Genomic DNA, 27,940 nt, shown 5'->3' with positions numbered 1-27,940 from the left:
TTGCCCTGGAATAAGTTTAGATAAATGAGGAGTCCCAGCAGATACCACAAGAAATTGAACATTTATTTAATCATAAAAGTCCAGCAGATAAAACTATATACAATAATCCATGCATACTGCCCATTTCACAAATATTTGAAATCCGATTAAAACACAGTCTGAACAACAGTTGAGGCAGCAGGGCAAAGTTTTCATTTAGTGGGGGACATAGTCATGTTTATATTTTGGATGCTGCTTGTAGCCTACTCTCTCCCCGGCAATAAGGCTCTGGATCACCCACTCTTGCGAGACAACAGGCAGCTGTAAAGCTTCTGCACACTTCAAGACACCAGCTGGGCAGGACAAGTCAGTCACCACCACATCATAAACACCCAAAGCAATATCTGCACAGGAGGAAAGACAGGCATCTGTCAGGTGAAGAAAGAGGATCTGCTCTGTAGCAGCAGATCATAGAATCACTGAATCCTAAATGATTTGAGTTGAGAGGGACATTAAAGCTCATCTCATTCCACCCTCCTGCCACAGGCAGGGACACCTTCCAAGAGACCAAATTGCTCCAAGAGCCGTCCAACCTGGCAGATCCACGTGTTTTACCACTGTGAATCTCTCTTACGTGTCTTTTCATTCCTAGGCAGTGAATTCTCTTCATACATGTTAATACAGCAACCCCGCACCTTGCAAGTAAAATACTCCTTTTAGTCCAGGTAAGAGAAAACCAGTAACCAACATTACAGGCAGGACACTGAGTCCTGACCTCAGGCTGGGCATACTAAAACCTACATCCCGTATGGAGAGGGAGATACAGCTGAGTTGAAAAGGACAAGGAAGTACAATTTGAGAGGCCCACAAAAGGTCCAGGAGGAACTCTTGCCTATTTTCCCCTTTCAACATAGGCTGGAAGCTGACAGCTTGTGTTCCGAATTGCTGCAGCATCTTCTCTGCAAAGACAGGTCTCCCAGATGTAATCTATATAAAGATTACATTCAAGTAGAGAGCTAATATCTTGCACTTTGCCTTCCTTTCTGCTTACAGACAATCTTGTAAGCCATTCTAAATGGTTTTAAACCATACTAGAGACCACTAGCATAGGGTTCCCTGAGAAACTAGCCAATGAGTACCTTTGTTGTGAGCATTTGAGTAATGCTGTTTAACAGATGCTGCTCCCCCTGTCATGAGAATTTCAGACCACAGATCCAGGAAGCTCTGTTGCTGGTCTGACACCAGGAGAACCTTTAGGTCATGAAACAGGTTTTCTCGTGGCTGCCTGTAAAGAGAAATGCAGACTACTAAGAATACCTAGTAGTCTAGTCACCCGATTGGCTCCCATATTAGTTCTTTGAATATTTTGTGTACAATGACCCGCTCTTTTACTACCCCTCCTGAATGGATTATCCTGTTTATAGAGAGTAAAACAGAGCTAGACAATAACGGTGGGGTGTGTTTGTAGCAGCCTAAATCTGAAGTTAGGCTAGGCTCTTTCTTAATCCAGAACCACCTGTCTTGTACAAATCCAAAATGCTTCCACTTCGACAGGTCTGAGCAGGAAGACATCAGTCTCCTGCCCAAAAGCCTACAGCAATTTACAAACTTTTGTCTGCCCCTCAACTTGTCTGAGGAGTCTGACCCGGCAACTATTATCTCAGAACAGACCTACTGGATTAGCCTCCACAGAAAATGCAGAAGCTAGCTTCAAAACGTACCAAGGAAAAAAATGAGTATTGCTCTCCTTTATCCATTTCTGAGCAATTAGAGAAGTTAGCCACATGTTTGGGAAGCCTTTCCTGAGTTCTGTCTTCCTCATGAGAAGACTGACTCCTTTCTTACTTCCCAGAAGACTGTCTTTTTTGTGTATATAGCACCCATATGTATTTGGCACTAGAGGTCACAGTAAATCCAAAGAAAGAGGTGGAAGTGCTGTTCCTATATGGAAGGAAAAATATGAGGAGCAGTACTAGGGTCACCTTCAGTACCTGTAGATACTCGAGAGCCTCCCAAACGTAACAGTTCTCTTGGAGATTCTGTGGACTCAGATCATGGTTATTTGGCACTTACCATTCTACCAATTTTTGCTCCTGGAGGCTATATCCAGCTGGTAAAAGGTAATTCCGATAATTCTGAAGCTCATTAGCATGACAGCTATCATGGACCCAGATATGAGAGACACAAGGGATCCCGCTGGCAAGGCACAGCAAATATTTCCGAGTTCGACAATGCTGGTCCGCAATTAAAAGACACTGATATGCTGCATTACACTTCAAGGGAGATAAAAAGAGGAGACAACGCTTGCAAAAAAACCCAGAAATTATCCTGCTGCTAAACACTTTAAAGAAGAAAACAACTGAAACCCTGATTTTCATAGCCTTGTTACGTGAAAGATGAATTAGATAAAGGTACTATTGATTTCGGAATCTGTTTAATAATGACCTATTCCAAGCTCTGCAGTTCACAGAGAAAAACTCTGCCTAATAGTTTTTGCATCATAACCCTCTTCCAGATGAGATCAGTTATTTATTAGTTTGATACTCAGTAAGTCACTAGAGAAGACTGCTTCCTCAGGCAAGACGCTCCAAGAACAATTTACCCTCTTTATTAAAACACTCTACATTTAAGTAAAAGCAACACTAAATTAAATTAGTTGTCCAAGGAGATCTGGTAAGTGAAGAGCTCTACCTCTAAGTGTTCTGAAGCACAAACCTGTGGTGAGACCACATCTGCACCCACTCCTAGGTTCTGCAGTACACCGAAAACACCAGACATGCTGGAGCAGGCTCAGCCAAAGACCACTTAGAGGTCTGGGCATTGGAACACCTGACACACAAGAAGAGGCTGAGAGAGCTGAACTTGTTAAAGCTCAAGAAGGGAAGGGTTGAGTGGTCTTATTAATGCACATTCATGACTGACAAGAGGGCGTACTAAAGATGGAGCCAGACTATTCTCAATTTATCCACTCAAAGGACGAGAGGCAACAGTTACAAAGTGAAATAAAAAATTAAATAGAATTTCCTCTAATTTTTTTTAAATTGGGGGTGATCAAACACAGGATTAAGGTGCCAGAGAGGCTGTGGTGTTTCCATCCTTGAGGATACTCAAAACACAACTGGACAAGGACCTAAGTGATCTGCTCTATTTGATCCTGCTTTCAGCAGAGAGGTTGGACAAGATAAGCTATAGAAATTCCTTCCAATCTCAACTATTCTGTGACTGTTATTCTAGATTAGTAAGTGAACCATTACCTGGGTTTCATTGAAGTCTTCCAGGATATAGCCAGCTCCCGCTTGCAGCTGTTGTGCTATGTAATGTTTGTCGTATGGAGTCATGTCTAAAAATTCTACAGCAGAAAGTTCAGTTTTTGACTATAATCTATCTGCTTATATTCCCACACCTCAGTCTACAGAGTCCTCATTGATTCCAGTAAGGGACCCCAGCCTTTCTCCCAACAATATCTAGAGAAAACCCTTGGAAGAGTCCAAAAAAAAAAAAAAAAAAAAGGAGGCAAAAGAAAGGGTAGTACAGCAGCACTGGCCAGGTGAGCACCTTGTGACTTTTTTCATGTTGCAGTTCACTGCATGGAACATAACACTAGCAAAGGCAAACTGGAGCAACCCATACATGCTTTCAAGTTCTGTGTTTCTCAGCACTATCCCTTAGCTCTCAAAACCTTCCTTCTTACACTATACTATTCTGACACCCCTGATCTCACTAATTTTCACACCTTTCTTAGCTTGCTGAACAGCCCCATGATCACCACTGAGGTTTGCCACATCTTAGGCCAAAGACCTAAAACAGAGACCAAGTCTTGGGTCCTTTCTACAAAGGATTAAAGAGCAAAAGGGTAAACAAGCACTTACACAAATGTCTGATCAGACAGTATCAGGCATTTTTCCTAAAGCCACAGCATTTCACTTGAAAATGCAACAGGTAAGATTTGCCTCACCTTCTTCCTCCTCGCTGCTCCCTGTGGGACCATCTGATAGCTTCTGGTGACCGACCAATTTGTCACTTGGTGTTGCCATGGTGAGAAGAAAGGCATAGCCCAAAAAGAGGGTCTTATCGAGGGGCAAGGGTCCGTGATGGTCCTCCAGTACTGGGGGACCTACAGCACCTACACCTTCACAGGTGCTTACAAACTCTCCAGCTCTCACAGCCCCTGCAGAGAGACAGAAGTCTTCAAAGTCAGATTCTGCACAAAGACCCCGGGTAAGATATCTCACCTGGCAGATATGTTCAACTCAGATATTTTACTGGAGGAGACAGGCAGGACTGGGCTAGGATTACACTGGAATAGGTAGGGATATCTTACCCTTCTGGTTGCAAAGAATCCTCAAATCAAAACCTGAATGACTAATGGGACAATGTTTGCCAGTCTTATCAACATCCTGAAACAACACTGACTGCTGTGAACACTGATTCCTTTAACAGCTAGGCATTTTGGGACTGATTAAAGAGATAAGAAAGGAGGGAGACAAATCACAACAGTAAAGTCAGAACATTTCTAAAAGGCAGAACTGAAAAGATGGCAGGTAAGTACTCAGACTATGCTAAATACACCTCTGGCTGAATGCATCCAGGGAGAATGGAGGGCAAACAAGCATTCTCACCTACTTTTTGCTTATGAGAAGTGGAAAGATCAATTACAAAAATATCAGGGTGACAAAAAATAAATTAATGCAGGTTTAAGAGCAGAAAATAAGGTTCTCACCAGGCTTTATTGTTGCTGACTTGCGGCCACGTTTAGCTGGGGATCGCTCATCTTCAGATGCAACTAGTTTCCTTTTCCCAGACAGTGTGCCCGGTGGGATGCGTGGGCTCTCCTGCCCTTTACGAGTGGGAGTTGTGCTGCTGCTGGAAGTGCTGGGAGAACCAAAGTTACTACGTCTCTTCCTCTTCCCCTCCACCAGATTATCTGCAATACAGTATGCAGAGATTAGTCACAGGCTGCCACCAAACTTCATGAGCTTTCACCCTACCTACCTATACAGAGGTGGCTGAACGCAATAGTACCTAGAAGGTACGTGCCACCGCCCTCAGACAGAAGAAAGCAAGAAAAAAGGTATCTCGCTTGTGTATCTTTCTTCTCAAGCCCGGTCTCTCTTCCTCCTGGCACTGCTGGAGAGCTTGTATCAGAGCAGCCATCCACCAAGTGTACATAAGTATGGCAAGCATCACTGTCTTAGAAGCAGGGTGCTTTCCACAAGCCAGTCAATACCACTAAGTCTCTGACCCTGAACAATAAAAGGATCTCAAAGATCCCACTATGAAGTACCAAAAGCATTACTGAATACCCAGGAATATTTAAACATTGGTAATTCAGATCAGGTACTGAAATTATCTCAAAGGCACAAAGCACAGAAGAGCACAGCCAGCAGTTCAACAGCACCTCCCCTTACCAAGACTGATGTCAGCTGCTTTGGTCAGAGGGGTGACTGGTTCATAAGGACCTAGCCCAAATTGCTCACGGAGCTTATTTCCTTGTTCCAGAGACAGGATAACAGCCCTTCGTTTGTACCACTTCCTCTGGCCTTCCTTTTCAATGCAGTAGTATAGCTCTCCGGACACCTTCCGGTGTTGCTTCACTACACCTGACATGACAACAAATAACACCTGTTAACCAACCATACCCAGGCTTCTCATCCTCCTGGAAAAGCATTCGTTTTCAATTGCATTCAGTGACTCAGAAAACCAAGGATAAAACTCAAGAACTGCTCTTACCTGCACTGAAGTACTCATCCTCGGAGAGTGCAGTCACCTCTGTCTCCCGTGGAATAGGATCACAGAGTAAAATATCTCTTCCTAGCACATCACATTCATGTCCATCATCAAAGAGCAGCTTGTACTTTCCAGCCCCAACATCTTGGGTAATCCTCCCAGAATAAAAGTACCCATTTGAGGACCACTTCGCTACAACCCTGAGGCCCACAAAGCTGCTCTCAGAGGATGAGTCTGCACAGTCCAAAGGACCAGTCATCGCTTGTAATGGGATTTCTGGAGAGTCACTTCGACGTAATGCACAGAAGCCAGAAGTGTCAGATTTCTCCCCTCCACCTGGCAGGCGAACTGAATGCGTAAGTGATTTCTTCTCAGGTGATGCCATAGTTGAAACATCCTCCACACCTGGCAGTCCAGCTAAATCTCTGCAGAAAAGAGAAAAGCGTTCCCAGAAAGATCTGAAAAAAGTTACTACCTACAGAATAGTTGGGTGACATGCTTGCAGCTGCTACATGGTATCACTAAAAACTAACTCCTTTTCCTCTGTCTCATTAAGACAGGAGCTCCCCATTCTCCTTCTTGGCAATAAGTTACAGCCTCCTTTTTCCAGAGTACCTTGTTCCTGTTGTTCGAGATGGTGGGCGGCCTCTTCTTCCTCGTCCACGAGGTGTCACGGGTGCCCTGCCACACTGACGACTGCCAGTCATAGAGTCCTCCTCTTCCTCACAAGGCGGTGCTCCCATCTGGCTAACTCTGAGTGGAGATGCAGGCTGCCCAGCTCCTTTCCTAGGGCTAGAGAATTTATGAGGTAACTGTTCTGAAACGAGAAGCTAGCTCATCAGGATCCTCCCCTGTTCTCAATCATCTCTCAACATATCCAGAAGTTTGCCTCATTGCTGCTAAACTGGCAAGAGCTTAGGCAAAGCAATGCCTCACAAGGAAGCAAACTACTCCTTTAGGAAGAACAGATGTGAAAGTAAATACTATCTCCTTATTTCTGCTCATCAAGCCAGATCTTTCCCATAAAGCTTTTGATTTAGGTCTACCCTGCTTCACACTCACAAGCCCACTTCTGCAAACTATCTGTTCTTCTTTTCCTAAGACTCTGCACATACCTTAATTTTCCTAAGATGCCTCTGCCAGTGGGTAAAGCAAATTCTCCAGTTTCTGTCCCACACGCTTTCCCTTTGACAGTTCCAGTTCCTCGTCCTAAGCTGCTGCTGCCGTGTGTGGCAGAGTGACCACTGCTTGCTCCACTGGATGTTTGGTGGAGACTTGAGGCCTTAGATGAGAAGGAACTGACATCACCAAGATCCCCTGAGGTCAGTGACGAGCCCACTGCAGTTCTACAGGAGGAGGATACATCAGTCTCACATTCCTGGCACTCCACTACAGGCTCCTCAGTTTCCTTGAAAGGAACAAAAAGGTTCGTCAAAAGTGACGAGCATGCTAGATGGAAGCTACCACCACCGGTCCAAAGCGCAGACAAGTTGAGACCACATTCATGAAGCTGAGGACAACCACGTAGACTTGATTCCGGACTGATCCATGGTAGTGCATCTCTCACTACAGGCCTGCAGCTGCTCTTTATCAAGAGGTCACATTAAGAATTCAGCCAACAGTGTTGTTCAGGAATACATTCAGTGTTGGTAGCTCATAGCTCAGGGTGCAGCTGCAGTTGAGCCGCAGGTTAAACTCAAGGCGGTGAGAGCCTCAGGCAAGAGGCCATGAACTGCATAACTAAGGGCACAGGGGCCTGGACACTTGCAGACACAGCAGGGGCCAATGACTCTGAGACTTTCCCACCTTGGACCATGAGGGTACAAAAGCCCAGGGGTTCCTTTGTTCAGGATTCCTCCTCAGAAGCACCAGCTTAAGCTGTTATTTTGTTATTTAGTTATTGCACCAAGATTAAATTATTTTAAGGACCTAGATGTATGAGACGCTGCCATGGGAAACGTGGGGTTGAGCTGGTGAGGAAACCTGTTTGACTGTGTGAGTATGGGGTGTTCAGGGAGTCAAGCAAGGTCCCTGTTGGCTCATGGGAGCTGCCACGGCAAAGGGGCCTCAGTTCCAGCTCAGCAGTGCAGTTGTGACTGCCAGAGTGGCTCCTGGATAGTCAAGATAGGAAAGTTTCCTTAACTGCAGAACAGACTGGTCTGGCATTGAATAATTCCCACACTTCCAGACTGCGAGAGTGCAACAAATACACGAGACACTAGAAGCCTTTGGTTGCTCATAGAATCACAGAATATGCCAAGTTGGAAGGGACCCACAAGGACCATCAAGTCCAACTCCTGGCACAACACAAGATCATCCCCAAGAGTTACACACCACGTGCCCGAAAGTATCATCCAAACACTTCTTGAGCTCTGTCAGCCTCGGTGCTGTGACCACTGCCCTGGAGAGCCTGTTCAGTGCCCAACCACCCTCTGGGTGGAAAACCTCTTTCTAATATCCAACCTGTCACTGGTCACCAGAGAGAAGAGATCAGTGCCTGCCCCTCCTCCTCCTCTCACAAGGAAGTTGTAACTGCAGTGAGGTCTCCCCTCAGTCTCCTCTTCACCAGCTGAACACACCAAGTGCCCTCAGTGTCCTCACACGGCTTCCCTTCAAGGCCCTTCCCCATCTTTGTTCCCTCCTTTGGACACTCTCTAATGGCTCAATCTCTCCCTTCCATTGTGTCCCCCCAAACTGCCCCAATGTTGCAGGTGAGGCCGCCCCAGGGCAGAGCAGAGCGGGACAATCCCCTCCCTGGCCCAGCTGGCGATGCTGGGCCTGATGCCCCTCCAGGCAGGGTTGGTCCTCCTGGCTGCCAGGGCACTGCTGACTCAGGGCCAACTGACCACCGACCAGGACCCCCAGGTCCCTTTCCTGGCACTGCTTTCCAGGATCTCATTCCCCATTCTGTCCATACATCCGGGGTTGCCCCATCCCAGGGGAAGAATCCGGCACTTCCCCTTGTTGAACTTCCCATGGTTGGTGATTGCCCAGCCCTCTGACCTGTTGAGGTCTCTCTGCAGCACCTCTCTGACCTCGAGGGAGTGAACAGCTTCTCCCAGTTTTATGTCATCTGCCGACTTGCTCAGTGTCCCTTCCAGTCCTGCGTCCAAGTCATTTATGAAGATGTTGGAGAGCACAGGGCCCAAGATGGAGGCCTGCGGAACCCCACTAGCGACAGGTCACCAGTCTCATGTCACCCCAGTCACTATTACCCTTTGTGCTTGACTCGTGAGCCAATTGCTCACCCGCCGCCTGATGTGTTTATCCAGCTGTGGGTTGGACACTTAGTCCAGAAGGATCCTGTGAGAGACAGTATCAAAAGCTTTACTGAAATCCAAGATCATTTTCAACAGCTTGTCATTTGGAGCCATTTAAGCTTTATGCATTCAAAATACGTATGTACAAAATAGTGATATCAAATGGTGGTAGATAAAACGGAAATGGATATATCATTGTGATTACATAACCTACATAAGCACATTTCAGGAAACTTAATTCTCCATTTTAATGTTACGATAAGCAATTTCATGCATAGTATGAGGTGTAAAAGTATAAGCTTTGCACTGAACTAATTTATCCTTTTGTGTCATTACTCATTGTGACTACACAAGACTTATGGTATAGCAGAATAGCAGTAACATTTTATTCCTAGCAGGCTGATGTGATTACTGTACCCATCAAATCAGCATTTTTCAGCTATCTTTTGCGATTCCCTAAAGACTTTCTGACTAATGAATGGACATACTACAACACAAGTGTACTAAATATAGGCTAGCTTATTTCTTAATTTTAAGTTGATTTTGGTAGACCTCTTATAGAATCTGGCTCACAGGATGCCAAAGACTGCAGTTGAAAATAACACTGAGCTGCAAGACAGGATAAACTATCTTACACAGTTCAATTTTACAGGCAGAAGTGATTTTTGCTTACTAACAGAATTTTTGCCCATTCTGAAATATCTCTATTCTGACAAAACTCCAAGACTTCTAAAACAGTTGGATGCACATCTTTTGTTCAATTCTTTGGGAAGAAAAATCAGTGTGTCTTCAGAACACAGTAGCAGGCATGAAATACACCACCATCAAATACACAGCTTTTGCCACGCACTAAACGGTCTGCATGTTTGCTCATGAAGAAAGCTCTGTCATCACAGCACGCAGACTTGTTCATTCAACTCATTTTCTGCAGCCATAATACATTCTCATTTTAATTACTTCTGTTTTTCAGCCAACATATCATTCCATTTAGTCCCAAAACCAGGAACTTACCTCAACGATTTTTCGTTCCACCTCTGCACCATTGACGTAGTAAACATCTGTTATAACACGTGTGACCACGGTACGCACTTCTCGAATGGTTCGCACGTGGCGACGGTGAACCTGACCCTTGGGTGGGTGAAGAAGGTTAAACTCCTCCTCTCCCTGTAATAAAGAGGACACAGTGAAACCAAAACAGATCTCAACAAAAAGCAAATGATTTCTGGATAGAGCTATCTCTGCAGCACAGTTTCTTCATACCACGTTTAACTACTGGGGTAGGGAATCTTGCAGCATCTTGTTACAAATTAGAGGCAACAACACAAGAGACTCCAAACAAAGGAGAACTGAACACATTTTGCTGACTTGCTGACAAGTAGAGGAAGGGAAATCACAGCAGTCCAAGAAGGAAACAGCAAACTTGTTTAGCATGACTTCTCATACTCTTTCATTCAATGAACTCTTAGACATATCACATCAGTGTTGCACTGCATTTTTATAGCCCTCTTAATCTCCTATTTCCCACAGGATGCACTATTCTTAAATCAAGTTTAGAAAAAAAATCATTTTTCTAGTCTTTCCGTTCACAAGAAAATATACAAACTGTAACAGCAAAGCACTGTTCTTTCTTGAGTCTGCAATACTTTCTGAAATACTAATTCAAAGTTAGTCATCTTGTTAGAATGTTTTTGTGGAGGAGGTGTCCCCTTGACATTAGATGGAATGTCATTAGAACAAGCTGTCAGAAGTTGGTTGGAGCAAAACAGAAGGCACCAAACCAACCATTCAAAATTTCATGCAACTCCCATCTCCAGCTAACAAAAAGTGAAGAACTTTTTACAGTGTTAACTATATCTGCAACCCAAAAAACTGAACCCCAAACAAAACCAACAAACCAACCAATCAAACCTGTCACACTTTTCCAGAAAATAAATATGGAGACAATAAGTTCCCAAACTTATGCTGCCCAGGGAGCACTGCTACCTTAGCAGTTGTGTACAGTTGATTCAGGAAAGCTTGTAACATTAACATTTTAAAGTGGTCCTTTGTTTTTTTCCAACAGAGAATGAATTTACTGGCTGAAGTATCAGATACTTTAGTGTCCTAAAGCAGTAAAACTAAATACAGGCAGCCTTCATCCCACCTGACTGTGCAAAGGGTCCGTGTTGTCTCCAGAGGCGTTCACAAGCTTTTCCCCACTCTTGTCAGTTTGGACATTCACATCTCGTCGCCCAGGCCTCTGCCCAGACATACTGGTTCCCATTTCCACCTGTTTAGAGATTTCATCTGATGTTTGTGTTGAAGTTGTAACAGTTGTTAGGGTAAAAAGACAGTCTGCTGTAGTCTGGATCCCTTTATTCTTGGTGTTTTGCCACCTCTCTTGACTTTGATCAGTTTTAACAGCCTTACTTTGTTTCCTCTGCATTCTTCTCCCTTCTTCTGCCTGAGTGCTCATGACATCAGTCTCCACAGACTCTCCATCCTCTGCACCAGAAGATTGTTGACAGCAGTCCTGCTGAGTCCTCTGAGGAATTAGGATCTGTCCACCACTGTCATCTGCCTTGTGTTGCTGGTACTGCCAATCATGGGGATTTGTATGTAATTCAGCATCTTCTTCTGTGCTAGGAAACATGAACAGATTTCCCCTACAAACCAGTAACACACAGATCAAAATTACTGATTAAGAAAACAAGACAACCAATATGCTGCCACTCAAGTGAAAGTAATATTAAAAAAACCCCACCCTGGCAGTCATTTTATTGCAACTTACGATTGCACAGAACTCAGTGAGTCTCAAATTATAAAAAAGCCCTTTCAATACTTCTCAAGTGACACACATGGTAGCAAAAAGTATGGTTGACACTGTACAGGACCAGGTGCTTTTTCAAATACTAATATAGCAATCTACACTCCACACGTCAGGCACCAACTATGCAACTTGCTTCCAGAAGCATGCCATCTTGAAGTTACTACAGGCTGCTCCAGCACTTGATTGGTTGGAAACTGGTAATCACATCTAGCAAGAAGACCCAGCAGCATAAACACAACTGCTGTCTAAAGTTTTCATTAAAATTTGTCTACTCTGCCAAAAGTGTTACTAGGTACTATATGGGACTCTATACTGAGCCCTACTAGAAGTACATATTTGGCTTTCCTTGGGTACTTTGAGGAGTGAGTGTCTGTCTTCTCTTCTGTCTGTACCTCACCCAGCACCGCAACTCCCTATTCATTTTGGTCTTTAGTACAACCGTTCAATACTCTTGAAACACAGGTTATTCTTTCTACATAGACCAAGACCTTACTGCCCCATCAAAAGACAGAACGGAAAACACTGAAGAAGCAGATTTCTATCCTCTAGGAAGCAACCCTGTCACGCTAACATATGCAGCTGTACAGTCTTTCTCAAAGCAGAGACAGCAAAAGTTGATTGACTTGGAAGGGAGACAATAGCAGAAACAATAACAAACAAAATTGGTCAGAAAATCTTGGAAGAGGAGAAAGAAAAGGTATTTAAACAGTCTTAAGTATAACCTCAATTCTCTCAAACCCCAGGTTTTACCAAAGCATATAAGTTGTCTGGAATCACATTGCTGCTCAGTCGAAAGGTATGTCTGCTTACCATGTGAGATACAAACATACAGTATTTAGTATACTTACCCCCTTGTCCCCAACCTTCTGAGTCACCCAAAGACAATGACTTAGTGCAATTTCTTTGATGCAGAAAATGCACATGTGCATATAAATCCACCCAGGACTGGCAGGCAAAGACTGTGAGGAGTTACCTATATGGAGAGGTGGAAAGACCATGACCTCTGGCCTCATCCTCCCGACGAACTTCACAGACACGACTAAACACAGATGATGCTTTCTGGGAGCTAGCAGTGCAGATTTCAAACAAACAAACAAACAAAAAAGCATCAGGGAGCGAGAAAATCCCTTACTCAGCAAAACAAGAATTCTCTAGCCCCTTGGGAAAGCAGCAACTGTTGTATTGAGCTTGTTGACCTACACAGACACAGAATAAGTGACATGGTCTGTTTCAAAGGTCAAGAAACAAGCTGCAATTGCATAAGCATTTCTGTCATTTCTGCAGACACCCTAACAGCCAAGAGCTGTAACAATTCCAGGAAGCGTAGAACCGTGGAAAACTGCAGCACCATGTGGAGTTTCAGCATCTACTTCCTCTGTGTCCCACAAGGGGACACAGTTAGACCATTTATGGCTTACTTTTTTAGGAATTTCATGGCATCACAAAAATACTGCGAATGAAAGCAGACTTTGAGAGTTCATGTTCAACCTATACCTACAAAGGCAACCCATCCTCAACCAGTGAGAAATGACTACCACTCATCCTCAGCATTGAGGCATAATTACCATCCAGCATACAACCCTGTGACAAGAGGTACTGAGTTTATTCAGAAGTTTTCTCACTACTTCAAATCACTATGCTTCACTCAGGTGACCACAGGTAACTGTCTTCCTAGTCAGATTCCTATTAGTACTTACAAATGATACCTCCCAAAAGCTAAAATAAAGCAATGCTAGGCATTAAATGTGAGATAAGACAGATATATACAAATCAAAAGACCAAGGGAGTAAACTTATGTTTTGGTCAACGTGTTAAATTGTGATTTCTATATATCCATGAACTGATTATGTGTTTATCAGCTTCACATCAAAAAGATAATACTCTTTAGAGAGATAATACTCTTCAGAGATTCTTTGCAGAAAATTGCACAAGACAAGAAAGTAGAAAACCATATATTTGCAATTTAGGAGGTGGATAAGGCAGACTTGCATTCCGGACTGCACAAGATATGAATTTCTGGCTGACTACAATCACAAGGAGGCAAAATGCTGACATTATTAGGAAGCAAAAAGCCTGTAATGAACAAGTAGGTGGGGTTCCCACCTTGCCTATGTAATTAAAACCTGCTGCAAGAGCTAAAGAGTTCATGTCATGGCTACCGCTAACAGCGTTCCTTGCTTCTGCATCTCCTGATTTTTTTTTCCCTCCTGCTGGTAATGTGTGGAAACAGGATCTACCCAGACCTTTGTATTAACTCTACACAGCAAGAAGCCCAGTTACCTGGCAGCAGTCCTAGCAGCAGCAGAGGATCCATCTTTCCTGTCACTGGCTATGGGCTCTGAAACAAGAGGGAAGGTAAAGACAATTTTGGTGTCATCCAAAAAGACTCTTCTGCCCCTTTCCAGCTCCCCACATTCAGTGAAGAGAGGCAGAGTAACACTGGACAAAGGGCGCCCAGGCTTCCCCATCCGACTTCTCAGAACAGACCAGAGTTTCTACAAGTTTTAGACTATTAGACTGAATGTCACTGTTCTGACTAAAATACTGTCAAACTTCTTTTTTCGTCTAGATTATGGACAGGTCCAAGGAGGCCACAAAGGTAATCAGAGGGCTCGAGCACCTCAGAGTCACCTACAGAGACAGGCTGAGAGAGCAGGGATTGTTCAGTCTGGAGAAGAGAAGGGTTTGGGGAAACTCATTGCAGCCTTTCAGTACTTAAAAGGGGGCTTATAAAAAAGAGGGAGAGAGACTTTTTACACAGGCAGATAGTGATAGGACAAGGGGAAACAGTTTTAAACTAAAAGGCAAGAGATTCAGATTAGGTGCTAGAAAGGAATTCTTCCTTGTGAGGGTGATGAGGCCCTGGCAGAGGTTGCCCAGAGAAACTGTGGCTGCCCCATCCCTAGAAGTGTTCAAGGTCAGGCTGGATGGGTCTTAGAGCAACCTGGGCTAGTGGAAGGTGTCCCCGCCGATGGCAAGGAGGTTAAGACTAGATGGTCTCAAAGGTCCCTTCTGACCCAAACCATTCTGTGATTATATATATATAAAAATAAAATCTTTTCCCTCCCAATACAATCAAACTCCACTTCCTGTCCAGTGACGTTGCCACTATATATCACAATTTTTAGTCTTCTGGAAATACCTTTCCTCACAACAGAGGCCTCTCCTCTCAACTCCATCCTTGCTTAGAGCATTGCAGAAACAGAAAAACAAATTTAAGTGACACTGCCCAAAAAGAAAAATGAGAAAAATTACAGAGACTCAGAGACTGTCTCAGGGAACGCCAAAGAGAGGTTTTGAGTTAGGGTTGAGATCCAGCAGGACCTCTACATTTCAGGTTTCGTCCTCTTACTTTCCAAACTGAATGGCAAGGACTCCTCGCTCCCGTTGTTCACAGGGGTAACAAGGTTCATTCGCAGAGAAAGTTTTGCATCCGACTCAGGAACCGCACCCAACTCTCCCGTCTCACACACTTCTGACACATCTGCTGACACCACTGCACTTTCCACAGTGACATTGTCGGTCCCCATTGTGCTCTCTGCTGTAACATCACTGGTTGCTATAGTGCTGTCTGGGCAACTACCATCCACTGAAAACAGGAATATAAAAACAAGAAAAACAAGAAGTAGCTACTGTCATTCACACTGCTGGGGTTCAGGTCCTAGTTCTTATTTGAAGACGCTTCACTGCATGTGCTATTAGTAATGAAATGGTACAATAGTGGAAATTCCTTTCTAGATATGAAGCATGAAAAGTCTGTAGCATAGGTATCTTTAGCTTGTGACAGAATACTTTATCATTACCCAAGCAGAATACATTTCCTTTCATCCAGCACTAGCAGGATGTTTTTTGTGAGCTTAGCAGAGAAAGTCCTGATAAAAGATCATGAATACTGGGTGCAATCTTCTTTTAGTCTAAGTTCTTTCACCACTCAGAAGGTTCTTTCACATTTTTTAATGGAGTCGTATGCAGAATGCAGTGAGTGGAAGGAAGATGTGCTCCATACTGCCCTGTACTCAGGGAGCAAACACCTTCACTAGAGATCCAGGAGAAAACATGGCAAGGAAACTGTGGGGAAGGGATGAGCCCTCCCCACAGAACAGCAATGCAGCAATGGTTTTTGCCAAGGTAGGTTTGAGTTATCCTATCAGATTATGCAGAAAGAATCAAAAGCTTCCAGGCTTTCACTGCAGAACAGAGCCATTCAGGTCGAACTCACCAATTGGTGTGCTGTGTCTTCTGGGTCCCATTTTAAGGTGGCCAGTAAGAGGTGGTGTTATGCTGGTCAAGGGCTGAATGATGTCACCCTCCTTCAGCAAATTAAGATGAAACGTGGTTCCTAAAAGATACAGAGCACAAGGATTAGTAATTTCAGGGGAGTACTTTAGTTCAAATACCAAAAGCACAGGCTCACTGTGCTGTGAAAACAGGGAAAAAAGTGTAACACTGGTGCTGTACAAAACTCCCCTGAGCAGTTACTGGTTTCAGGACAGCTGCTCTAACTGATCTTCCTCACATTTTGTGTGGAAAATCTGTCTCAGTGAAAATCTGGGCTGTGCTCGACTTGATGCAGATGTTCCCAGGTGCTAGATAAAAGGGAAACTAAATATCCTGACATGAATAGGACTTTTACAGAATGCAGGTTTGCTTAAGAAATGCTCAAGATTTTCCACAGAAAAGGGAGATGAGGCCAAAACAGAAATGAAGGTTAGGACAGAAACGAATTGGCAGAGCTATGTGATGCCTGAATTGATAACCTAAAATTTACACAGAATGATGGCTCAGATGGCCTATCCCATCAGAGAAACCACACCTTGGTGGATGTGTGGATCTTGCAGGATTTAAATAAATCAAAATATTTAAATAAATCAAAAACCTAGTAAAATGCTCCTTCCTTTTACCTCATCCCATGCCATTTATTTGTAAACTTTCAACATCATACAGAAGTAATTTTCATAATCCTCTCACAAAAAAATGCCATATCAGCAAAAAGTTATCTATCATCTCTTTGAAAACTCTGAAAACCATCACCAGCCTGTATACCACAAGCTTTAAAGATATGGTGCAGCAACTGCAACATCCTGAAGATAACCCAAGAACTTCAGAGTATTTTTGCAGTGGGTAGGTACCTCGTAGTGCAATGGTACTCACACATTGGAAAGCCAACCACCATTCCTCACAAACAGCTTATGAATGCATGTCACATCAAGGCCTAGAGTAGACCTCCATTTAAAAAGTGTTTTACTTAAAAACTGAAGTATTTACAAACCCCACTGAATATTAATTGATCTAGCTACCACAGTCCCTTCTAGCCTATAAATCCACATTTGGTGGGCTAGTGACAAATGATCAAAAGAATTTATGAAGTGATCACCTGCATTTTAATAAGAGAGAACCTAATTACTAAATCAATGGATTCCTCTGGAGAGAACACAAACAAGCTTTCACAAGATCTGAAGAAAACATGAATGCCTCAAAGCTTAAATGCTTTCGCATAACTGGCTCAACTGTCACGTCAATGAAAACAGTTTATTAACAGAAATAAACTTTTCTAATGTTCTTAAGACCATCGACCTGTTGATTTGGAATTAAATCTGGCAAGGAATGTCAAAGACAAGAAGAAGGGTTTCTTCAAGAACATCAGTAGCTAAAGGAAGCCTAAGGAAAAGGTGGGCCTGCTGCTGAATGTGGTGGGTGCTGTGGTGATGAAGATGGAGTTACTGAATACTTGCTTTACTTCATCTTTACTACTAAGGCCAGCCCCCAGGAAACCCAGACCATGGAGGCAAGAAAGTCTAGAGAAAGGAAGACTTTCCCTTGATCAAGGAGGACAAAGTTAGAGATCATTTGAACAAATTTGATACCCACAAATCCATGAGCCCTGATAAGATGCACCTACGAGTGCTGAGGGAGCTGGCAGATGTTACTGCTAAGCCACTCTCCATCATCTTTGAAAGGTCATGGAGAACAGATGAGGTGCCTGAGGACTGAAAGAAAGCCAATGTCACTCCAGTCTTCAAAAAGGGCAAGGAGGACCCAGAGAACTACAGGCCAGTCCATTTCACCTCCATCCTCCACCTTCCCACCACCAAGATGATGGAAGAACTCGTCCTGGGTGTCACCTCCAGGCACGTGGAGGAGAAGGTTATCAGGAGTAGTCAGCATGGCTTGACCAAGGGGCTTGACCAATCTGGCAGTGCTAGGCAACAGTAGCCTTTGGTGATGGAATGACTGGCTGGGCAGATGAGGAGAGAGCAGTGCATGGTATCTATATTGACTTCAGCAAGGTTTTTGACACTGTCTCCTGGAACATCCTCATAGGTAAGCTCAGGAAGTGTGGGTTGGATGAATGGACAGCAAGGCAGACTGAGAACTGGCTGACTGGAAGAGCTCAGAGGGCTGTGATCAGCAGCACGGATTAGTTGGAGGCCTGCAGCCAGGGTGTCCCCAGGGGTCGGTGCAGGGTCCAGTCCCGTTTGACTCATTCATCAGTGACCTGGATGAAGGGACAAAGCCTATCCCCAAGAAGCCTTCACCCAAAGTTTGTGCTTACTGATTTATGCTTCATAATCTGTCAATAAGGGATTAGACTCCTAAAATACTTACTATGAAATTAATTATTATGAGAATGAAGCTGCTTTAAGAGTAGAGGGATGCTCAGCAGGTCTTCATGCCTTAAGGACTGAGTGATGATAAGAGAACAAATATCACTCTACATACTTTTCCATCATGCTGCATCAGTCTGAAGGCAGCAGGCAGAACATTTCAAAAACTGAACTCTCTCTTAACACTGATCGGTCCTTTAGTGTAATAAAAAAGCACAAAACACAACCACCAGCATTAATTTGAGTTCATTTTCTCCAAACAGTGGCTTACAGTTTTCTTTGAAAAGTAAATGCAGCCAATTGTGATGTGTTTAAATTGCATATATAGATTTTCTATAATAAAGCTTTTTTCTTCTTTCAGTTAAAGGAAATTAAAAATAATAATAAAATTAATATAATAAATTAAGAATATTGTAGCTAAAACTTCATCATTTAACTTAACACTAAGTAACATTTGAGGTCCTACAATCTTTCCTCTTCCCTAGCAGACTTCCTAGAGAGGAAATACATTTTCTGACACTAAAATCAAGTTCCCTTGTTCTTCGTTCATTCTCACTTAAGGACTACAGAACTGTGTTTTAAAATGAAGCCAGTTAAGAGACAAAAGCTTCACAAAACACAGGCATAGCATCCCACATGTCTCGTATAACTACATACATCAGTTAAAGGGATTTCAATGAATCATAACTCCTGCTGAGCCACATCTTGCATGCGAGTGAAGATAAATTTGCTCTATTAGTTTCTAGCCCAGAGTTGCTCTGTATACCCCCATAAAGAAAATTCTCCTCTGAGAATGAAAAAAAAAAAGGTAAGGAGACCCACAAGAAGGAAAGTACTGATTACCCACCCCGTTATTCCTTTCAAGGACACTGCCGTTGCTGCTTCTTGAGTGGGGGAGAAGTTACAAAAATCCCTGAACATTTCCAAGATCGCAACATTCTGAGTTCTTAAAGCTCCTCTGTGTTTCTACCGTAAAACAGTTACAAGCCTTAGGAACAAGAGTTACCTTATCACTCTTGCCCTGCTCTAGTGTGGCACAGGTGAAAACAATAAGGCCACATTCTGCATATAACACAGTAACTTGTAGTGCTGCTCTTAAGAGAGACTGTTCGACTTGCATCCAGTGCTCCCTGAAAACACTGAGAATTGTATACAGCTGTCCCTCACATTATTCAAAATACACACCTGTGAACTACTAACCTAAATTCACTTACCACTGGAAGGACTGGGGGATTTAGCAGTTTTCTTCTTCTCTGGCTGCATCTGCTCTTCTTGCTCCAGATTCCTCATCATAACAGTATCCTCCTTACTCTTTGGCACCTGATTCTCGTGCTGAACCACCTGTGTTTCAATCCCTCTCTCTTGAAGTGGTGGCTGATTGCTTATTATCATTATCTGTCCCAATTCTGAACAGCCTGGATGTTTTTTGGCACACAACGCCACTTCCGATTGAACATCACTCTTTATCTTAGGACACAAATTGTTGTGTGGCTCCAGTAACTCTCCCACAGAAGGCTCAGCTAAAACTTTATTGAGCTTTGGTATGTTTTCTGCAACAGCCTTAGAGGACAGTTTATCCAGGTTCTTTGCCTCGCCAGTGTCAAAAGTACAACCTTTCGAAGATTTTTTTCCCTGACTTTCTGGTCCAATCTCTTCCAAGTCCTGGGCCTGCTCAAACAATTTTTTTCTCTTTTTACAAGAATCATCAGCAAATTCCACTTCCATATCTTCATGACATTGTACTTGCCTTTCAAGAATAAACCTCTGAGAAAGTGTCATATTAACAAGAGACCCATCTTCATTTACTTGTTTCTCCTTTACTTGCATTTTTTCTTCTTGTTCTTCACATTGCGTCTCAGGAACTGCCTCAGGTTCATAAGTCTCTTCCAATGGAAAAACCTCAGACTGTACTTCTCTACCCTGAGCATCTGACAAAATCTCAGGCAGACCAGACTGATCTGCAGCAGCCTGATTTCCAGAAACACACTCGATCTCCCGATGAGCTGCAGGGGTTAATGACCCATCTCCTGCAACACCTCCACTAACAAACTGCCCTACAGGCACTCCTGCAGCCCATACGTCCTCCGTTTTGGCTTTTTCACAGTTTTCAGAGAGTGCTTGATCACCTGCATTCACTTTCAGTTTTATTTTGTTATTCTCCACAGAACAGAGTCTCAAGTCTGAGGCCTTGAATTCAGAAATCCTCTCTACCTGTGTGGTTTCACTGTCTTGGCCTGTGTTCAGAGAACCTGAACTGATGTCTGTATTCGTGGGCTGGCTACATACACTTGCAGAAAGCATCAGCTTACAGGACTCAGAAGGCTTTGATGCAGAGTCACCTGTAGATATCTTTGACAAAGCACCTGTGGGTCCAGAGAGATCTCCTGGTAAGCATAAAGGGGTTAAAGCAGCAGTTTTTTCTTCTCCTTCATGCTTCTTCTCTGGGCTCTGAGTTGGAACAAAGATATCCTAAAATGAAAGAAGTGGGATATGGAGTATTAGGGCACCGCAAGTAGGACTGTTTATTTATTATTCCTAAGACATTACATTGGACTATGGGGCAGAGCAAGCTCAGCACAAAACTACAGATAAAACATCAACCAACAAAACCAAAACCAACCAACCAAACGAAAATACAAAACTTTTTTTTCACCAATTTACAAGTCACGATTGCCCTGTTTTTGCTGAGAAAAATTATCACCACACATTACTATTTAGTATGTCTGTGGCAAAGTCAGACATAATCTTTGGTATACTTCTCACTACCAAATCACAAAAGACAGGGCAAGTATGGCAGATTAGTAGCTATTTCTAGTCAAACAGCTAAGGGTTCTGGAAATATTCTCTGCTACGTCTATTAACATGAACACTGTTTTCAGCTAAGGAAAAACTCTGCTTCAACCAGTGAAGTTTCTAGCACAACCTTTATTTTCTGTCTTAAGTTGATGAAACTCGTAATATTAAGCTATAAACCCAGCAACTGCCTGCTAAATCCCTTTGAACAGTTATAATTTCCAGAATCAAAAAGCACAAAGGAAACAACAGATAATAAGAATAAGCAACATGAAAAATGCACTAAATGAATTCTATCCTTGTAGGAGAATAGAAATGCTTTATTATAAAAGAGCTTCCCTTTCTCCACGACAAACAATGCTAAGGTCTAGCCTGATAAAAGTCTAATTTATGATGCAGTTTGAGATGCAGGATGCCAAGTTCAGCATAAGAAAGGAGCAGCCTTCCTCCTTTAGAAGGAAAAAAAAGCAACAAAAAAGGTTTCTAGCATAGTCTAAGATAACAACTTTTATGTTCAGTAAGTCACTATGCCCTCTTAAGCTGTTCTGCATTTTCTCTGCAGGTAAAACTGCTACAATCAATATATAACCGTGACTGGTGGGAACAGGGAAGTTCATGAGAACCAGCTTAGTAGGGAAGCTCAACACAGAAGCAAAAGTTGACTCAAACAAACTTTCTGCATCAGCCATATCAACACCTCAGAAAAGAGATCTACGTGAAGCCTTACATGAGAAAACTCTGGTTGTGATGGTATAGGCACAGATCCAGACTCAGGAAAGAAGGCTGGTGCGCTCTGGGACACTGGAGTTGAAGCCTGTGGCTGGACAAGCGGTCTTGGAGGGATACATGGGATGGCCATCTCCACCAGCCTATCTCCTCTCTGCCTTTGCATCAGTTCTCTTCCTTCTGCAGGGACAGATATATCCATCTGTTCATCTAGTTTGAAAGAGCAGAAGAGATATTACAACCAAATTCTTGCATTGTTCCTAAAGTTTCCAACATGCTATTAAAAGATTCATCTTCAGTGGCATATTTAACTTTGTAGAATCTTCTCTCCAGGGAAACTCCTTCTGGAGGGGAAAAAAAAGATCAACAAAAACATCCATATCCTTACATTCAAAGGGGAGAAGCAAGTGTTTTCTTACAAATTCATATGACTATTTTGCTACATGTCTAGAACTTATACAACTTAAAAAGGTATCTGAAATTTATAAAAAGCATTTTCTTGAGGATTTTTTTCCTTTTGCTATCTTTATTAAAATCCAACTAAATTCAGACCCCAGCTAACAAAATATCCATGCTAACAATATGTCACATTCTGTGACAGGAATCTCACAGAAAGGAATAGTTGGTTTTGTATCATACTAAAAGTCTGCATATCAGGGATATGCAGATATCTTTTCCCTGATGGTGAATGGGTGCTTAGAGAAAATTTTTAAGAACCAATGTATCATATGGAACATATGGAACAATCTTTTGACATGAGGTTCTAGAATGCACACATACAGCATATGAAAGCTTTTTAAAATATTGTGCAAGTCATCTATGTTAAGGTAAAATAACTGTTATGATGCAGTCCTTATCTGTCCTTCCCATTGCCCTAACAGTATAGACTTAATACGAGTATCTGCCTATAGCAAGAATTGCTAGTCCCTAAGAAAGGAGGACAATTGCAAGCAGCAATGTGCATCCCATACAAAGTATTTCCCATCTTTCAAGTGAAGGGGAGCTAGCCAAAAGTACTAATTTTATTATGATAGCGATGCAGGATGTATCGACAGAGAGAGAATATAAAGAATTATAGACAACAGTCACAGATACAGATCTCCCTTCATCTACCCCCCTCAGTGTTCTCAATCCTGCTTTACTCCTTAAATATAATTTTAGCAAGTTTTGAAAAGGCTACAAGCTCAGACTAAACCATAGAGCACTGAAACACAAACCACAGACAGTATGCACAACATTTTACCTTTTCCTTGCTCTTGTTCAGTAGGACTGCTGGGGACAAGAGTACTGGGTCCAAAAGCAACAGGAGGCGGAATAACTAGGCCTGAAGAGAAACTGCAGACCAAGAAAAGGGAATATGGAAATGAAGACCATACCTCACTAAACAATGCATTAAGTTCTCCCCTTAACAAGCTCCAGTTTGTCACAGTAGGACTCTTCTCATGAAAGCAGTGCCAGGTGTTCACTAGCATAAGACCAGCAATGGTCAATGGACCACATGGGCACCATTAGTTCACTTCATCGCAAAATAAAGCCATGCTCCCCTCATGGTGCAAAATTAACATACTGATTCAAGCACAAATCCTTGAATAAAGAAGAGAGTGATGGAAATGCACTACTGCAATAAAGTTATTGCAATAGTTTGGGGATTTTTTGCTTACATGGAATGACCCTCCTGTACAAGGACTGCCTGTCCAGAGAGATGCAGGACTTGCAGACTGCGGGCAGGGGTACACACCAGAGAACTTCCCTCTTCCACCCCGGTTATTGGACAGCCACTCCCTGCAGTGATTTCAAACAAAAGGAAATAAAGTTAGAAATATGGCCAATAACCAAGGCGATCAGAAAATTCTGAGGAATTAAATTCACACTATTGCACAGTTATTTTTCAGATAGGCAAGGACGAGCTGATCTTCACAGAGTTCGTGAAGGACTGCACATGGAAGTTCAGTATGTGAAATGTAAGGACAATACAGTTCAGATGAAAAAGATAAAATTTGAATAGATTTTAGACTGTACAAGTCTTCCTCCCCTGGAAATTTAAAAAAAAAATCGCCAATGGCCCCAATATCAGCACATTTGATCCAGCACTAGAATGCAAATACATGCAAGGTTCTAGTAAGAAAAGACATCTTGCATTGACCACATTGACTCAGTGTGAGGAGAAGGCTGTTATTGAACCTTCTGGATACAGAGGGTTCATGCACAAGGTCACACTGATATAGACATCACTGGACACAAATTTGCCTAGACTACTCACCCACACTTTACATGGTGTGTCACTACCAAGGGTGAGCATTATTACTGCCAGTTTCAGAAGAGGGTAAAAGGCAGGCTTGGGTTTTGTTCTTCAAGGGGCACAGAAAGAAAGGAAATTATATGTACTTAACAAGCCAGTGTAACTGTTCTAACAGGAAGTGACATTTAGACATTGCTCCATGATATAGTGAAAGAGATTGGGGCCTTTCATTTCCAAAGTGTTCTCAATTTTAACAGAAATTACGTGAAAAATACAGCACTCTACACCCTAAAACACTACACGCCTATAAAGATCAAGTAGGTATGATGCTTACAACTATCCCTGGGATGGATATTTTGGCTCTGCTTGTCTAATGTTACCTGCTGCATTATTCTCAGGAAACATCTCTTCCTGAGTTGACAAAATATCTGACTCCTCATGACCAGAATTAAGGGATTTCTCAGTTTTACTGGGGTCACTGAGAGGTGTTTTCCTCCTGATATCCTCTTCTGCTTCCTGAAGAGTTCTAGAAAGGCAAGACACAGTCACTGACCTAAGAAAATCAAAGTATTAAGTAGGACTACAACACTGCAAAGAAAACCTATCAGAACAGGTGAAAGGTATTCACTTGCGTATAACACAGGAAAAAAAAGAAGAGAAGAAGGATGACCGACCTCTCCTGACAAAATAACATTTTCATCTTTGATGAGTTTTACTTTTACAATTATTTTTTAAGTTTTCTACCAACCTCACTGATGCTTAAATGGAAAGAAGATTGTTCTACTGACTTCTATTCAATGTGGATTCTAGGAATTTTTTTTCACCTCCTTTTTAAGGTTATTTTGTGGCAGAATATGATAATACAAGATAAATATTATATAAACTTTATGCCAGATAAAAAGTATTCAACAAACTGAAGTTTCACACTTAAAAATAATTTAAACTATAAAGCTTACAGTAGCAAATACTCAAAAATCATCCTGGAATACACACACTTAGCCTCCAGATTTCTCCTGTGCAGCGAAGCCCACACTACAGTGATTAAGTTATTTCAAGACAACTTCTGTGACTTAAAATGAATTAACGTTTCTAGTATATTCCAGTCATACAACTTTAAGAAAATTATTAGTATACTTTATTATACAGTGCACTCTCCCTTAAAAACAAACCTACTGGTATCTTTGTGTATAGGAGGTTGACATCACCTCTTCTCTCTGCTAGGAATACTAAGAGCACTCCTTAGTCAGAACTGCTGCAAAAAGGTCTCAGCAGTACTTCATCTTTCCATTCACCTTTCTCTTTTGCCCTGAACCCTCTCCTATGTCCAAAAATCTAGTAAAAAAAAGTACACAAATCAGCTTCCAGAATGCCCATAAGAGACATACAAAGAAGACAGACTGTTTTACCTTTCAGACTTCTCTGTCTGGCTTTTCAAAGCAGTATGTGCTTCTGTGCTGGAGACAGTCTCCATGCTGTCCCTATGCAGTTCTACAAAGAGAGATATTAAAAAAAAAATTAAAAAATTGTTACTCTTGTTACAAACAAGAAAGCGTAGTTTTGTAATTTACACAAATACCAAGGCAAGCTTCATATGAAGGAAAAAAAAATAAAATCTTGCATTGTCTACGATAACAAGAAAAAAAAAAAAGACAAAAAAAAAAGACAGGATGAGGTTCTTACCAGGGAGGGAATTCAATATCCGCTTGTCTAAATGTTCAGGAAACAAATCGAGAAAGAGAGGTGCAAGAATGAATGATAACACTTGCACAACTACAAGAAAACAAATTAACTAGAAAAGAGAAGGCAAAATTCTTTGCAACGGATCTACCAGTGATCCGTGAACTCATTTTTGAAAACTACTAATACTGTATTTCCTGTCAAAGAAACATAACATTTATAATTTAAAGAGAACAGATAGAATCTACAGAGCAGCAAAAGGACACCTATAATCATTTCCACCTACCATCTTTAGACTCATTCTCCACAAGTCTGGAAGAAAGGACTGCAGCTCCAGGGTGAAGCTGATGCCTAGCATCTCCTTCATTAGGCACAAAGTTGCTCTCAAAGTCCTGGCTCTGTGAGAGCTCCAGAGCTCCAAACTGCAGCTGTGACGTGCCTGTATCTAACACCAAACATCCATTACAAATACATATACAAAATCCCCAAAATTTTTAAGAGCCATCTATCGCATTTACAAGGGCAAAAGATATACCCTCTAACATGCAAAGTATTTAGGCTATTGCTGAAACTCTGAATAAACTAACGGCCTCTGACCTCAGTTGTGCAAATTAAAATACAGTCACAAAACAGGGACAGTGGCCATTAACTCAGTAATCAGTATTAATCAGCAAGATCTTTTGTAATGCCACTAGGTACTGCAGCAGGTTTTCATACCATGATGAGAAAATAATTTTCATAACACACAGCCTGTGTCTTAAAGTCCTCTGATGACAACAACCATTATGCCAATTCATAATAAGGCTCCATTTCCTAGCTGTTGTGATGCATCCCTGCCTCTTTTAAACCATTTCCAGTCTCCAGGATCCAAGTTAACACTGATCAACACTTTTTATTTCAAACACCAAAGCATACATATCAACTTCCAGAAAAAGATGCCAATTCCTAAGCCATTACTGCTGGCACAACTACTCCTGGTGAGACAAGCGAGGCAGCTCAAATGAAAAACTGCACAGACGGTGGATCTGATTCAAAATCTCAAGAACAGATCTGAAATGGAGAAGTTACCTTCTGCACAGGGCGAAGCAGCACAGTCCTCAACATCACCTTCACCTCGTTCCCCGGCCTTTCCAAGGACACTGCAACAGAAAGACTCGCTCACGTCGCGCAGGGGTTCCTGCAGAACGCCTTCTCGCGGCTCGTGTTCCGAGCACCGACCGGGCCCTCCCAGCCTTTCGCACCACACGCCCCGGCGGGGGCCGGGCGCGGCCGCAGCTGCACCGAGACCGCGTTTTTGGCCTGTCCTCAGGAGAGGCCCCGGAGGCGGCGGCCGAGAGCCTCGGGATGGCGGCTCCCGCGGCCCCGCCAACGTACCTGCTCTCCCTGCCGGGCGATGGAGCCTCCTCCGCGACGCAGCCCCGCGGGCCAGCAGCGCCCAGGCGGGCCGGGCTCTCCATGGGTTCTGCAAGCAGAGCGCCGTCAGCGCCGCCGCGGCCCCCGGGCCCGCCGCACCCCCGCGCCCCGCCCTTACCTGAGGGTCGCTCCCGGTCCGCCCCGCCGCCCCTGGGCGCCCGGCTGCCGATCGGATCGGAGACGATCTCCTGCAAGACAGAGGCAAGGGCCGCGTCAGAGCCGGCCCGGGGTAGGCCGGGGTGGGCGGTGCCGCCGCCGCCGCGCCGGGCACTCACCAGCACGGGGCTCGGGCTCCGCCGGGCCGGCAGCCGGCGGGCCAGCACGCCGAACCAGGCCTGCTCCGCGTCCGCCTCCGCGCCCGCGCCCTGGGGCTGCGAGTCCTCCACGATGAGGCGGGGTGTGTCCTGCTGCGAGAAGCCGGGGTCCAGCTGGCTGCCTCTGCTGCTGCTGCTGCTGCTGCTGCCGCTGCTGCTGCCGCCGCCGCGCTCCATGCAGGGCGCCGCAGGCGGCGGAGCCCAGAAGCCCGTGGGAGCCCAGCCCGGCCCGGCCCTACGCCCCGCTTCCCGCCGCCGCCATCTTGCCGCGCGCCGATTGGCGCGCGCGACCCGCCCGCCCCGCGCCGTTACCGGGGAAACGCGCGAGGGGCGGCGGCGCTGGGGTTGACACGGGCAGCGGGACCGACGGAGGCCGCGGAGCGGGAACGGCGGTGGGC

The 27,940-nt window shown here is 43.6% G+C and overlaps 1 protein-coding gene across 3 annotated transcripts; it reads right to left on the bottom strand.

The window, feature by feature from the left end:
• Positions 1-42: 42 nt before the first annotated feature.
• Positions 43-27,787, bottom strand: TP53BP1 (tumor protein p53 binding protein 1). 3 transcript variants are annotated; one of them, XM_027745380.2, is made up of 27 exons: positions 27,504-27,786; positions 27,347-27,416; positions 27,190-27,277; positions 26,884-26,954; positions 26,102-26,260; positions 25,545-25,626; positions 24,519-24,664; positions 23,561-23,681; positions 23,143-23,234; positions 21,901-22,109; positions 19,595-20,849; positions 15,995-16,114; positions 15,128-15,364; positions 14,056-14,113; positions 12,749-12,841; positions 11,110-11,611; positions 9,978-10,130; positions 6,822-7,114; positions 6,322-6,498; positions 5,710-6,131; positions 5,388-5,579; positions 4,700-4,903; positions 3,935-4,147; positions 3,234-3,328; positions 2,053-2,252; positions 1,119-1,264; positions 43-383 (listed from the first exon to the last, which is right to left on the bottom strand). In XM_027745380.2, exons 1-27 carry the CDS (start codon positions 27,717-27,719, stop codon positions 196-198), a joined length of 5,802 nt encoding a protein of 1,933 aa, XP_027601181.1. In that variant the 5' UTR covers positions 27,720-27,786; the 3' UTR covers positions 43-195. The 3 variants fall into 3 exon arrangements, with proteins under 3 accessions (XP_027601181.1, XP_039242399.1, XP_039242398.1); XM_039386465.1 differs by having other exon boundaries at positions 21,901-22,079; positions 27,190-27,416; positions 27,504-27,787; XM_039386464.1 differs by having other exon boundaries at positions 27,190-27,416.
• Positions 27,788-27,940: the final 153 nt, after the last annotated feature.

The sequence above is a fragment of the Pipra filicauda genome, unplaced genomic scaffold, assembly GCF_003945595.2.
Source record: "Pipra filicauda isolate LSUMZ 115617 unplaced genomic scaffold, ASM394559v2 scaffold486_size446389_pilon, whole genome shotgun sequence".
Lineage (NCBI taxonomy): Eukaryota > Metazoa > Chordata > Aves > Passeriformes > Pipridae > Pipra > Pipra filicauda.
Note: the sequence above shows the minus strand (reverse complement) of the source record. Positions and strands in the feature narration are given on the sequence as shown.